Raw genomic sequence first — 15,543 nt, 5'->3', positions numbered from 1 at the left:
GCATTGATTACTGTACTACTTGTTTCATTGACATAAAACAAAAATAGCACAAATGGTTACAAGGCAGATCAATATCAACTGTACTAAGCAAAAGACACTTTAGGAAGTGTATTAACCTTTCTTCATTTAAATGAATACTGAAACTGTATATGTAGCAACTACATTAGTCCATGTAAAGTGTTAAAAACCATCACGCAAACACAGACCACAGGCTGACAATTTAATTTTCAGTCTACATAAAAATAGCTAAAAATTGCTAAGAAAAATAAATGCAAAAATGTTAGAGTTTCTACTTATGCCAGCAATCCACAAACTATAAGTACTACCTGGCAAATGGCTCCCAATGTGAAATATCTTATAAGTATACTGTCCATTTCCTCCTGGGCCATCCTTGTAGGGCTCATTAACAATAATTTCCACACCACTGCCTGAGCTGCTGCTTTCATCTCTGCTCTTTTTCTATAAAATAAAAAAAAACATTCAAGTTAAATCATTTCATAAGGATTTTTAGAATGTTTGCATTGTTGTAAAAACAAATTTGCTAATAATTAGGTTGAGGAATAAGACCATAATGAACCAAGTCAAATTGCCTAATCATATCAAATGACATAAAATCCAATCCTTGAATGATATCCTCAACAAAAAAACCTAACTTTCAGTAAACAATAAACTCTTGTTGATATTTAAAGAGGGATTAATGGTTCAAATGTCAACATTCTGAGCTATAAATGCAATACCATTTAACCCCTGTAATAAGGTTAGTGGGCTGTGGGCCAACTAACACCTGTGCACAGCCACCTATATATAAAGAGTATCACTGTGGCTCACCATCCAAGTACTTGTTACCCCATTTTACAAAGCTGTGAAAAAAATTCACATCACTTCTCTTTACAAACATCATCATTTTTTTCAATTTCCCTCCATTTTTTTTTCTTTGAAAACACTGAGAGAAGAGTAAATATAAGAAGGACGAACTGAAAATATACAGCTGTAATACATAACTTGCTTGAAATACATGGCATTTCAATGGAAAATTCTAGGCATGCTAGACTGGTCCAGGTTCTCTGCCTATCATCACAACAGTAACTACATGCCACACTAATGGTCTCTAACCTCCACTGAGGGACTCCAAGGCTGAGCTGCAACAATCTACTCAGGCAGGTGAAGGTATTTATTTCTCAAAGGGAAAATATAAATCCAGAGGCATTCACATTCCATTTGAATTTGATTCATTGAGATTTTTATTTGTTATTCTCTATGACATTTTTGTGCAAATGTTAAATCATTAAGAATTAGTAACAAACACTGGTGCATTTAGGAAAGATACCCTGTGTAGCCTATTGATGGGAGAAAATATCTTGGGGGGATTAAAAGCACAAGTTGCACTCTGCATTAAAAGGGTTATACCATTTCCATGTAATAGATCTTTTTTTTCCCCATTCTGTATCAGACAAGGCATTTATACTGTCAAGTAAATTATTCCAATTGCATTTAACTTATTAAGATAAAAATGACTCATATGCCAATAAAATAAATTTCAAAATGGCAACATAGATATTATGAATTTCTTTTTTAAGGAACTATTGATCTATATTTTAAGTCCATTCTGGATACAAATCACTGCCTCTGAAAAGCCGGAAAACTAAAAAATTGCAGAGTTAATAATTCAATCAGGCCCAAACCTAGAAAGTAAATAAATAAATAATAAATATGAAGCATTAGTATCTGCTGCTACGAGTACTGTATGGATGGGGATTTTCACCTTGAGTACTAAGCACTCACAGGCTCACCACAATTTTTATGTATCTTTTAAATACTACTACTGTGAACTTTGTGTTAGAGTATTATTACCTGTATCATATACAGTTGAGCTATCCTGTACTCCTCTACACTGAGAGGAAGGGGGATCCTGTACTCCTTTATCAGCATGTTTCTCCCCACCAGTCAGGTGTCCAGTCAACTATTGAACTGCATTGTCCAGAAACCTAGGCGTCCCCTGAAACAAGAATCCGATACAACAAGGGTTAGGAAGGTGTAATATGTGATCTAGGGTCACAGACACTGTTCTGACAAGAGGTCTACATCACATTCATGCATGTTGCACATGCATGCAAAATAAACTGCAGCTGGATTTTCTGATCTTGACATATGCCTTGGTGTACCAGACCATAGCCTCACATCATTTCCAACAGAACAAAACTAAAGTAGTTATCACTACGAAAGATCACTGCTTATATGCCGAGTTTTTCCATTGCTCAGATATGTTATTAGAATGGCTTTAAACACTGTCAGTAGCATAAAATTGGAAATCTTTTTAGCATATAAGCATGTGTCTAGCATTGTGAAGTAAATGAACCATAGCAACATCCTATTATAATCTTTCCAAGCATTATATTTGAAAAATATACATAAAATATATAACTTCTATTTCAGCAGACATGCTGAAAACTTTTCAGAAAGGCCGGACATTTGGACCAGCAGTAATGAAAAATTTGTCGGACCGAATGGATTTTTGTCGGACCGAAAATAACTCTATTTGTTTGAGACAGATACGATTAGGGGAGCTTACTTTGTTTGTGAATGTGATAGGTTTGAATTGGAAGGGACAAATGCTTTGGGTTTTATATAATTTTATCAGTGAAGTATGTCGAATGATGATTGGAAAATTCAAAATTGAAACTCTTGTCAGTCCTTTGGACCGACCAAATCCAAATTTTTACCAGTCCAGACAAATTTTCTCGGTCATGACCGATCGGACCGACAGTTTCAGCATGTCTGTTTCAGAGTCAAATTTATCCCAGTTTAAAATATAAAAAAATACTCTTTACTCTGTTTGATAATTAATAATGTTATTCTTGTGGTGATAGGGAGTTACCCGGATGATCTACTAAAGCATGTTGTTGTTAGACAAACTCAAAGGTGAAAATTTCAAACTATGAATCATTTCAATCCTCACTCATTTAGGTTGTCATTTTTAGCACTATGTTAAAGTATTCTGCACTGGTAATTAACACTGCATACAGTATAATATCTCCATATACTATAGCTAATACTGAACAAAGAATGAGACAATTTTCCTTCGAAAATACCAGACAGAAAATGAGCCAACTATCCTTTGCAGTTCAACAGGCACATAAACCTATAAGTATTTAAATAAGTACTTAACTTAGTCTACCATGTTTAATTGCAAACAAATGTGTATGCACTGCATCAGAAACCTGTTCCACAAATTAAAGCGACTTAAGAGTAAAAACTGTGCTAATTGTAAAGACTGCTAAGAATTTAGCCAACTAAATTGAGTTTCACAAGGAATCTTAAAAGCCACTTACTGTACATGATTTTTCCCTGATTTTTAACAGAGCTCTTTATCAATTTGTTACATTCTTGACTGTGATTATTACTCTACAGGGTAAAAATTGTGGGCCAACAGTTGAAGAAACGCTTGTTGATTGGCGATATAAAAAAAAGGCATTGTATGGTCATTCATAGAGGCTTTTTGTGAAACACAACGCCACTGGTTAGCTTTCTTAAAGTACTATGATAACATGACAAATTGAATCAGTCTTTACAAAATGTGAAAGTTACTTGTATGTAGCCACAAGTAAAAATGCTAGAGTTTTCCCAAAATACATGTATGTACTATAATAGTGCAAGACAATACAAATGAGAGCAGTTACTGAGACATATTGATACTCACCTTTACTCTTCTGAGTGGCACACAGGCTGTCAAGAAACTGGAAAAGTAAAGACTTGAATTAATACAGCATGTGTCCTTTATAAATATAACATGTGAAAGCCCACTATTGTGTAGTCAATCATATGGTACATGACTGATAAAGACACCCACTGAAAAAAGAAAAGGGCGTCAAACATGAATATACTTATATGGCTTCAACCTTTATGAGCCTAAAGCTAGTTGTGAAAGAGGGGTGATATATGAAGTCAATTGTAATCAAATCATACAAAAATGTCATGTTTACACCATGTCAAATAAAGCTGAGATTGCATTGTCATCTAGAGAGGCAATAACATATTTATTGATGTCAGCCAATACACAGAGTAGACAGACAGACAGAAGCTGTGGAAAATTATTACCCTACCGGTGGTGTCACGAGGAACCTTGCCATTATAGATGAGGTCATCGTATAACGTATGACAAACTAAAAAGATGACATAGGTATAAAAAAATGCTTAATGGCCCAAAAATAGTGTTCTTTCAGGAAATTTCATTCACAATGGCAGCATAGCAAAATTACTTTGGTGCAAAAGTAAGTCTGAATTTTATACCCAAATTTTTGTTTACTATGACCTTACCTAAATTACTACAAATCAGTAGTAAGCCACTTAAATACAAAATTACAACCATTTAAAAAATACATGACTAATGTTTCAAGCCAAAAGTTAATTACTAAAACAGACATTTACAGGTCTATTGCAAGTTAAAAACCCACCAAAATCATCCATCCTTTATAAAACAAGCACTAGATGAAGCTGATTGTATATTTTTTCTGCCAAGTTTCCAGAGGAAAGTGAATCAGCTGCTTTATTGCACTACATATATACATACTTATATTCATACGTTTTTGGACAGGTGGACTATTGGTCAAAGCAAGGAAAATGAATTTTTAATTTTTTTATGAAAACTTTCCATTTGACATAAGTGCCATTTTCCTTTATTTGCCTAATTCTGTATGTATGTACATGTTTACTGTGTATATGTATGTAGTAATATCTTCATCTTTCGGTTTTTCATACAGCTTTAAACTTCATGTACCTTACACCCATTATATTTGTAGGTGCAAAAAATTACTGAACAGCAAGTTATGCTGGAAGAAAATCAAATCCTTCACTGAAGTTATATATTAACAAATCAACAATACATCTGTATTTCATCAATTGCTTGTATGCAAACTGAAAATTGAAATCTAGACTGTATCTCTTAGAATAATTGAGGTAGTCTGCCAGCATGATAACATGGAATCTCAAATTAGACCAGCTTACCCACACTACATTTAGACTTGGACTACTAAATATAATTCACTTTTCAGCATCAACAGAATGCTATAGGGTCAAAATGTTAATGGGGAAATTTCTCCCATACAATGTTTACATAACCCACTATTGCACTGCCTATATACTATAGGTTGAAGGTCTTCTTGAAAACCTCTTTCCCATTATATACATACATAAATTTACCTATCACATCCTGAAGTCACTACCCTAATGCATGCAATGATCCAATAAGCGCAATCAATTTCCATCACCTATTTTGACTACCTGCTGAGGGCTTAAAGGATTGATTACTTGCAATTAACACCACTGACCTGGTATAGCACTTATAAAATCTTAATTTTTTCCAAGTATTCATACCTATCTCGGAGATTATTTAATACTGATAAAACCTAGATGACCTTCATTATATATCTGAAGGAAATTGGAGCAATGTTTTACGTAAAGATATAACTCTAGGATATAAATTGTTCTTTATGCACTTTTCACTGCCTGATAAGACTAACTCTGACATACATGACTAGCCCTTAGTTGTCTTGAAATCAAAATTTATGGTTATTGAAAATATCAACTTTGCAACATTTTATTTCAAGATTTGCCATTTTTAAGACTACAATAAACTCAAAGTCAATCATATTTCAGATGTTAGAAATAACTTTTTAAAGATACTTATCAAAAACAATAAATTTCAAGAATTTTCACTGATCAAATATGTTCAAATATATCAATTAAATTCACCAGACTTTTATCAGAACAGGGGAGGCAATTCAGTGGAATCGATGTGTTAAAAGAAGGGCAAAATGTCCATATTAAACTGTACAAACAAATTACAAGCATCACCTTAGGGGGAGAACAGTGAACTTTTAATGAAAATGTGTCTCATGTCCTTTTAAATGTCATAGTCAGGCAATATTAAATTAATTAACCTCTCCAATATAATCTTTAATAATTCATGTTCTGATATTGCAATCAACAAAACGTGAAGAGAGATGCTGACAGTTCTAAGCAAACTTACAAGTACAATTATTGATAGTGTGTGCCTTTGATGAACACATACTTTACTCATCTCAACAAAAATTGTGGCAGCAATACAGTTCAATATTTTTTTGAAGCTTTTGACAAAACAGAACCTTTAGTAAATTTCACCTCAATGTAAATGTGATAAAAAATAATAATACCCCAATAAACATATCAAAAGAATTATAGCCGAAAAACATAAATTGTTAACTATACTTTGTTTCCATCTTAAATGCGTAGGAGTTGAATACAGACATGCATACAACACAACCTGTCACCACAATACCAGCATACAACCAGCATATTCCCACACAACAATTTATGCATATGTATTTTATTCTCCTCACACTAATTATTATGTATGCTAATATCTGCCATTCATATCACTCTGTACTGACAGGCCAGATGCTACATGCCTATATCACTTAGCATTGCTGATGGGAAAAATTTAACTGTATATGTATCCTTTTAAAGGATAAAAACTGTGGGTTTATTTTCTTAAAGATTGTGGAGTATTAATATATTCCAAAATAAATGAAACGCTATTTATTATGTCAAAACAAAATGTCCAAGCACAGGGAAGGTTATCTAAACTAGTATGATTTTATTCATTGTGTGCTAAAAACATGTTAATATTTTAGATAATTGAGTACTTTTCAACCTAGAGCTCGCAGAAATATTTCAGCACAGAACAAGATCAACCATTTTTACAAAACCCGTTGATTTTAAACTTAAAGAACATTTGTCACTGATTTACAAAAAGCTTAATGCTATCACTGAAGGTAAAAGGGCACATCTGATCTTCATTGACTTCAGTGAACAGCTAACCCGTTTTCTGCTGGCATGATTTTCTCTTTTACAGAACTATCACCTTTACGTATTGCACAGATCAAAATTCATGCCGCGATGCACAGTTAACATTTTCAATTAGAATTATTTTTTTCTGAAAAATAATAATAATCATAATCATAGTAATAACCTGGTTCTTCTAATTGATCAGTTGGTGTATAATCAGAATCCCATCTTTATCTGTGTTTAGCAAATATATAACTGATATCTGTAGGCTCCCTTATCATATCAAGTGTAACAATTTTTTGTAACCCACTAGTTTATGAGAGATTAACAATTTTATAGCCTGATTATAATTTATGTTAGTCTCACCTGAATGAATCCCCAGCACTTGACATGGCCAGTTAAGTGGAGTAATTCTGACTGGTACAGTACTTGCAAAAACTTATGCCCCCCCCCCCCCCCCCCCCCAAAGAAATGTGTACCTCTTGATGTGAAAAGAGCCACAGCTGTTACAATAAAGCCAAACTTAAAATCAGAAGCATTACTTTGCTTAAAATTGACAAAAAATATTTAAAACAATGTGTACTATTGTAAAAATAAGATAATATATTTATTATATTTACAAAGTGAGAATATTAATAATCTTGAAAACAGAAATCATCTCTGTATTGGTTTTGCATAACATGTACATCTTCATGGTATCCAAACTCATTACATACAGTATATTCACTGTGTTCATAAATATATTACAGTATGTAACAGACAAATACATCCCAAACTGTACTGTTAACTATTAACAATTTTTTTACTGTTTATTATTACAAAGATAGCTTATCATACATTGTTTATTTTCATCATTAGCCTAAAAACTGCACTGTAAACAATTTAAATACTAGTACTGTTCAAGTTACCAGTCCTATTATACTGAAAGAGAAGTGTGACTGGCTATACACCCTCTGAGCATGTGAAGTTGGATACCCACGTGTGATCCTGCCTTAACAACATTCTAGCATCCTAGTACATGTTATCTTGCCGGCAGCTAACCATCAACAGTAAAAACAAACATGTTTACACACCACCAAAGCCATTTTGCCTTTCCTATAATATACGTAGAGATCAATTTTTAACTAAAAATATACAGCAGGATCCCTCTAAGGAATCATACAGATATTAGGCATACAGTGTGTTTCCAGTCAAACTACAATGACCTATCTGACAATGGCCCATCTCAGGGGATCGTCAGGGGCCAGTTTCACAAAGAACTTTAGCCTGAAAATTGGTTGTAACATTTAGACTAAAATTTAAGTCTACTTTGGTTCAGGATATATCAGTACTATTATTCCAATTAAATGAAATATATTACCATCATTACACCTGTTGTAAAAGATGTCGTCAATGATTAAGACCAATATATACTTACCTTATTTAAGTACTAGTAGTTATCTTGAACTGAACTAGACCAAATTATTGGGCTAAATTTATTTTCTGAAACAGGCAGTAAAACTCATCGCTTTCTTGTCTTTTCCAATGGTACTGTACATAGGCAAGCTGCATACCTTCTGTTTAACTTCCAATGACGGGCTTAAGGTATATTAGATGGGCTGTACAGAGATATGTCAACCCAACTCAACTGGAAACACACACTAACAGAATGCTTGTACTTGGTCTCTCTCCTTTTACACATACCAGTGTGTTCAGATAGAGCTAGAAATGTCAGTCCTGAATCTGTGCGTTTATCACTGATATATCTAGTAAAACCAGGATTGTGTTTTGTCTGCCATTAGTGCTGTGCGGAGTCCCTTACAATCACAAGTCAATAGGTTGGTCTCATTTCAAAATGCCAATATCTCATACTGCATAGCAATGCAATCATACTGCTAATAGAGGATGAATCACTTTTTTTACCATAAGGCAACAATCTGGCTTAGCATATGGTCATAACTTGCAGCACTTGCTACTTCAGAATGCAGGCTTAGACAGTGAGAATTCTATAGATGTTGGGCCTGCCAGTTAGCCAGTGCCACAATGGCATCCAATAGTCTCCTCGTGCCTGGTCTAAATCGCTGACAGGCTGCCCAATCTGTCATCCACTAATTCTCATAAAATAATTGATCTGTCATTTCAGAAACAAGGAGGAGCCATAAACAGAATAAATGACGAAACATACTAGTATATATGCTTATGGATATCATGGTTCAAACAAATTAAAGTACACAATATCTGATGGAAGCTTGATGTTTTTACTCTCATATATGTGCATTCATGTTTTCATATAAACAAATACCAAAATCATTATCACATTCAAAGAAGACCTAAGCAATGTTTCTGTTAGTACAACTTACTAGTAAAAGCTTCCAATTTCTACTAAATGCCTTCCACTTACTAGTAAGTAAAATAGGAAATAAGTTAAAACAATCTTCATGAAAATGTTCTCCATCTTGTTTTAATATAATAGTAGTATACATACCAGCAGATAATATATCATGCAGTGTTACTTTTTAATTTTTGTGAAATTTTCCCACTTGTTAATTTCTAGGTTATCAACTTGTCAGTTAATTTATCATTTCCCCCCTGAAACATCTTAACATGCAGTAAATGTACATAATGGCCATCTCACATTTAAACCAGGGGTCCCTTGCCTCACTCTCTTCATCTGACATTTTACACACTCAAAGTTAAATGTATGCAATGAGGTAAACAAAATATTTGTGCTCAAATACAAATATCTTAAGAGTTCAAGCCTGCAGATCATGACCAATGAAGGGGGTTACACTGTTCTTGTGGCCATTACTTTATAGATCTCTTATATATAATACTTACACTCTATAACACCTCATCATATGCAATATACTGAAGTGTAACTTTTTGTATTGTCAAACTCATGTAAACCCCTTTTCTGTGAGATTATTCTCTTACCTGCTGAGAAGGTTACATGGTTCAGAACAGTGTCTGCCAGCACAGAGCATCAACAAACCACTGGATACTCCTGGAAGCACACCTGCAAACAGAGAAGATTCAATCATCATCTTCAGGCTGTTCAAGACTCAGAGCCACTCTCACAAATTTAAAGGCAGAAGGCATTATTGGTCCAGACATTCCAAGATAGCATTTTGCCATTGCATATATATAAATCCTGGAAATATCTCATGGCTTACAGAACTTAAATTGTACGCAAATTCTACCACATCAGTTTAGAGATGAATTCTGTAGAGACCATGAATAAAAGTAAATTTGGATTTTTGAAAGGTGAATTGCTTTGATCAGTCTTATTCTCTAGGTATAGTGGAATGAACCAAGAATTGAAGAAGTAAGAGGAAATAGAGTTTGTCCATTGCTTGTGACAGTGTTTCCTAATAGTGAAATCAACCATAACATTTTTTTAAAATAAAAAAAAACTCACACACTACAACACTAGATCTGCCAAGACCCTAAATAGCTGAAATATGTAAAGTAAATGGCTCATGAAAATGAACCAGTTCTTCTTTATTATTCCAAGTGTTCTTATGAAACATGAAGCAATCCTGAGAAACTGCGGAAGACTCAAGTGTGAAGTCATATTAACATACTTTACACTGTTATGTTAAGGTTTATCCTAAACCACAGGGCTATAATTGTGTTTCACTCTTTCACATGCTCAGATTAATTTTCCAGGAAATATTCAGGCAGTCCAAAAGTCTGTGGCATTCTGTTCTTGGTTGCCATCTTGAGAATGCATCATGGACGTCAGAGCAGCTACCTGTTGCCATATTCTCAATACAGCCTTGTCCTGTGTGTGCAGCAATATGAGGCGGCGACCACAGTTATTACTTCATCAATACTGTCATCATTCAATAAGCCAACACTATATGCCACTGTACAGTGACTGCCATAGTTATTTAGTCATGCAGAAGTACCATAGAAACTGACTGCATCATCAGCATAAAAGCCTGTAACCAAAAAGCTTGCACTGATACCTTAGCAAATAATTACAGAATGCTGTCTCTGGCAGTCATCTATGACACAAAGTCACAGAAACCCTATATTGGTAATGAATTCTTGATAAACATATATATGTATATATATAGAGAGAGAGAGAGAGAGAGAGAGAGAGAGAGAATGATCAGGGTTACAAATCTGGTTTACTGGTAAACATTAAATTAACACCTACTGACTGACTGTCAATATACCTATATTTCCCCATTATTTGGAATATTTTTTTCTGTTTCAGCACTCATTCAACATCAAATAAGTTTCCTGGTAATACATTTTTCTAATAAGATCCTGTAGATTAAAAATTATACACTTTCCCATAAGATGATTTTACACCTGTACTACAAGTATTATTTTAATATTACAAAGCAGACAAAGAGTGGCCCATCTTTGCATCTGGCAAGGCATCTTTCCCATATATTCAGTGACAGTACTTATGCCAGCAATGACTATTAGCAATCTATTGATTTTACATTACTTCTCAGTATCAAGTATATAAGCATAATCTATGAAATATGGCTGACAGTGAGCCGATTAACTGATCCTTGTTCAATAAATCACAGTACATAACTATAGACAATAAACATATGATAGGGGTTACAAAAGACACATGATGCTTCTGAGTTGCAAGATTCAATTTTCCCTATTAAGGCACATTCCATAGAACAGTATGTTGTTTTACAGAAATACTGAACATTTCAGAAACATCCCTGTACTGAAAAATATTGTATACAACATATACATTACAATATGCATGTACCCCAAATGGGTAAAGGTGTTTTCCATTTTTAAAAGCTGGACACTTTGATTAAAACAATCCACACATACTGGTCCCATGCACTTGAAAGAAAAAAAACAGTGCTACCTTAAACAGTGCTAGTATGGCACAAGTTTTAGACGACAGTTAATTGCAAAGTGCCCCATCTAAAGAAAATTCTCCGATTGAAAGAATTGAGAACCAGTGCATTTCTCACTTTTTTCAATCAAGAAATTGGAGACATGCACGCAAAGACTTATTAATCATTAAAACATGCATGACCTTACAAAAGATGTACTTCACTCAGGGAAAAATATGGTTCCTCTGCTCCTTGCAAATGAAATGAAACCTAACTCAGCTCTTAGTTTTAGTTTTCTAGTTCCTAAAGGCATTTAATCATAGACCTAAGAATAGATTGTCTATTAGCAGCTGTAAGTACTCTAAAAATATACTATAGCGGTTTCCCCACTCAATGCTATACTCCTACAGGAGTGTGCACTGGATTTGAAAAACGAAATACTTAAGCTTCTGAAGTACTACAAATATGCATTTTGATTATGTTCAGTTTTAAAGCAATTAAATTTGGTAGATAAATGTCATCTAACTGGACTATATAATATATGCACTTCTTTCAACATAATTTGAATGAATGATCTTATCAAAAATGTAAGGCTAATTTTTATAACTATGTGGCTAAAATTAAAAATTCAACTGCAGTTATTTAAGTATTCATTCATTACTGTCATGTAATTATGTATGATAAATTTCATCAGCAGGTGTCATTCGATGAATCTTCAGCAGACGTATCCAACAAAGTAATATACAAAATGAAATCAATAATTTTTCATCAGTTCCACACCAGCCTTTAACCCAGATGATTTAGCTAAACAGTAAAAGGACTGCCGATAATGCTACACTCCATTACATGTAACTGCTAAAAATACCTGAAGTGTATGTAAATGTAAAGCACAGACAATGACCCATTCCCAGTTAGAAAATCTACAGAAACTATTGGATTGTCTCTAGAGCGGACATGGCCGTGATGGGAGATCATTAATATTTTACTCTGCTGAAACCCAATTGATTTTTATTATCCCAAATGAGCTGTGTGTCTGAAACATTTACCATGGGGGCTACAAAATAAAACAATCTAATCCTTAAAGCACTTTAAAACACATCTCTCAGCAGCAGTGGTTCTATTTCTGGTTAGAAAAGCATCAATATATGGTTTCCCTCAACATTATTTTTTTTGTCAAATTCAATGTATGTGTACACACATGCAATTTGATAGATGACTGAAAATGTTTTCTAAGTGAACAATTTTGAACATTTTAAAGACAACAGCATTTGTGATTTATTAATGAATATGGTCGCATTCAAAACAGATGATCATCAGATTTACTGGTCCACGGATCAAATATGGTGGACCGTTAATGAAGGCAAGACCGCCTAATCTTTTAATGGTCTCCCCGCCTCCAAACGAATTTAAATTTTGGCTGCAAGGTTTAATTGCTAGGCTTGTCAAGGGAAGGAGCGTGTGGAGGCAGGGAGACCATTAAGGGATTAGGCGGCCTTGCTTTCATATATAGGGTCTGCCATATCTGATCCACAGACCAGTAGATCCAAGGATCATCTTTTGTGAATGCAACCTATGACCCTTTGTCAGCTGCATTTCACTTATTCTCCACCTAATAGTAGTAATACCTGAACATGGTATAGTACAATATTTGTCGTAAGAATCCAGTTTTTTTCTTTTCATAAGCACTATATGGGGCCATTCAGAATGAGAATCCTGGGAATGAGTATGTGTGTACGCACAAATGCACACACGCGTTTGCGTGTTTTCATACAGGGAAGGTGGGGATTTCTTTGTAAACTTATCTTCATATTTGGAAAAACCTGTGAGATGCTAGAGGTTATTGAACTTTGGTCCAGTCAGACGTAAAGTTCAGAGCTAGTTGAAGGTTACAAAGGCATCTGAAAAAATAAGGGTGCATTCCCAGAGATTTAGATCGATCCAGAGATTTAGATCAACCTAACTCCCTGGGGATTCACGCTAAATTGCAGTCAGCAGAGCACGCACCATAGTTAATTACCCCCTTACAGCATTTAGTAGGCAGGACAGACGCTTAAGCCGGCTAAGCTGACAGTAATCTAGTGAGACTCCCCACAGGGATAGATCAATCTAAAATCTATGGAAATGGGGTCTAAGATTACTTTCAGCTGGAACAAAAACTTATGGTATGACGTTAATACCCAAGTGCAAAAATTGCAGTTTAACACACAGATAATATGAAACTTGCAAGTCCCAGTCCCGCAGTGCTTTATAAAAAAGACCTACTATTAATCATTTTACAGTTGTCAATACCTATATCTCTCATGTTTTAGCAGGTAATACACATCAAAAGATGTAAAAGGATGCATGGATTTTTGTGCTAGATAAAACCATATTGTAGAATTCTATTAGATTTATCATACTTTACAATAATTCATTCACGTTATCTTAAATGCCAACACAACATCAACTATCTATTGAAGTCTCCAATTTTCATGGCTACATGGCTCACACATAAGAAATGACAATAATTTGTTGCCTTTCTCAATAATTTAAATTTATACCCATAAAGATTATATGTAATTTTGACTGTTGTTCAATCTTATTTTTACTTTTTATCAAGGTTATCAAGGGTGAGGCATCATACACGTCAGTTCTTGCCAATTTTTATTAAAAATGAAATAATGGGGAAAATGTAGTCTTCAGCAGCCAGTGGGTTTTGTTTTAGGCATCTTTAAAAGATGAATTACTAGTAATGTATTCTCAATCTTACTCTGTTGATGAAGTATTGGCTTTTCAACAGTATAAGACATATGAATTTGGAGAGCATGGTTAAACATGTCCCATTAATAAAATCACTATATATTAGTACCTTAGGATCCATATTTCATTTATATTTAATCCAGCAGTGAATATATATATAAAACTGTAAGAAAGAGTGCTACTGTTTGGTGCTGCAATAGCAAATAAATCCATGTGTTAACACCCCTATTTTACATTTTCTTGTAACATTAAATGTAAAAAGGAATGCTAGAGCATCAGTTTTCAAGTTTGTGCTGCAAATCCAATTGTATTTATAAAAATTGCATACAATATAAGCTGTCATTGCAGACGCTTAACACTGAACAAAATACAATGAAATAAGTACATGTTTCATGAAGAAGTAGGGGCTCTTGATATACCTTCAAAGCATACCCTGTCTTTAATCCACGTTGTATAGAACTCAAGTCTTCCCAACTGCAGTAGGTTACCAGTACAGTGCGATTACGAATATATGTACATGTATGTATTATGAGATACAAGCTCCTGAAATTTACAATCATGTGAAAATCTATACGTACCACGGCAATTTACCTACCAAAAGAGGCTTAAGAATGTGACATCTACCAAAGTTTTAAGTTTTCAACGTCAAAAAAGAATTACTTACAAGATAAATACTAATTTGATCAGTGTTGATTAAAACATCCGCTTTGGTCGTCTGTACTTCATTTTCTGCAGTGTATTAAAGTCGCTTAGGCCTTTCTAATAGCGTTCAAGTTTTGGATTGAATAAAACTAAATGATCATAGTGAACACTAAGCTTCTTACACATGGTATAAAATTATTAATTATCTAAATTTCATACCGAATTATTGACAAACAATAAATATCATAGTGAAAAGATGTAAGCGACACTGATTTTGGTGTGTCATCCATGTAGGCAAGCGTTTTACTTCGAAGTTGATTGTGGTTATAATTTTGTTATTCTGTTCAGTAAACTACACATAATGCACCTCCTTTCAGATAAATCTTTTTTTTTTCTTTTTCTCTCTTTAGAAATATTTTAATTAAAGTCGTTTAATATATGCAAATATCATAATAGTATTAAAATTATTGAACACATCCAACGTACTCTAATCGGTACGTGTGCATACATTGTGCATTATGTGGAGCACAATTAGCCA

At 34.0% G+C, this 15,543-nt stretch overlaps 1 protein-coding gene across 4 annotated transcripts in view; it reads right to left on the bottom strand.

Annotated features, from left to right (window-relative positions):
- LOC106154002 (protein retinal degeneration B) overlaps positions 1-15,154 on the bottom strand; it is a 40,982-nt gene extending 25,828 nt beyond the window's left edge. For 2 of the 4 annotated variants that reach the window (XM_087002076.1, XM_087002079.1), the window contains exons 1-5: positions 15,028-15,154; positions 9,736-9,817; positions 3,698-3,734; positions 1,852-1,996; positions 327-459 (exon numbers count right to left, since the gene is read on the bottom strand). In XM_087002076.1, the coding sequence (XP_086858202.1) occupies positions 327-459; positions 1,852-1,929 (211 nt within the window). In that variant the 5' untranslated portion in view covers positions 1,930-1,996; positions 3,698-3,734; positions 9,736-9,817; positions 15,028-15,154. Of the gene's footprint in view, positions 1-326; positions 460-1,851; positions 1,997-3,697; positions 3,735-8,239; positions 8,262-9,735; positions 9,818-15,027 lie in introns of those variants that run through there. The other 2 variants (XM_087002078.1, XM_087002077.1) reach the window with 2 other exon arrangements.
- Between the last annotated feature and the right edge of the window lie 389 nt (positions 15,155-15,543).

This window comes from Lingula anatina, chromosome 1, assembly GCF_051362555.1.
Source record: "Lingula anatina isolate TDL-2025a chromosome 1, LinAna3.0, whole genome shotgun sequence".
NCBI classification, from domain to species: Eukaryota; Metazoa; Brachiopoda; class Lingulata; order Lingulida; family Lingulidae; genus Lingula; species Lingula anatina.
The sequence above is the reverse complement of the archived record's forward strand: the minus strand, read 5'-3'. Positions and strand labels throughout refer to the sequence as shown.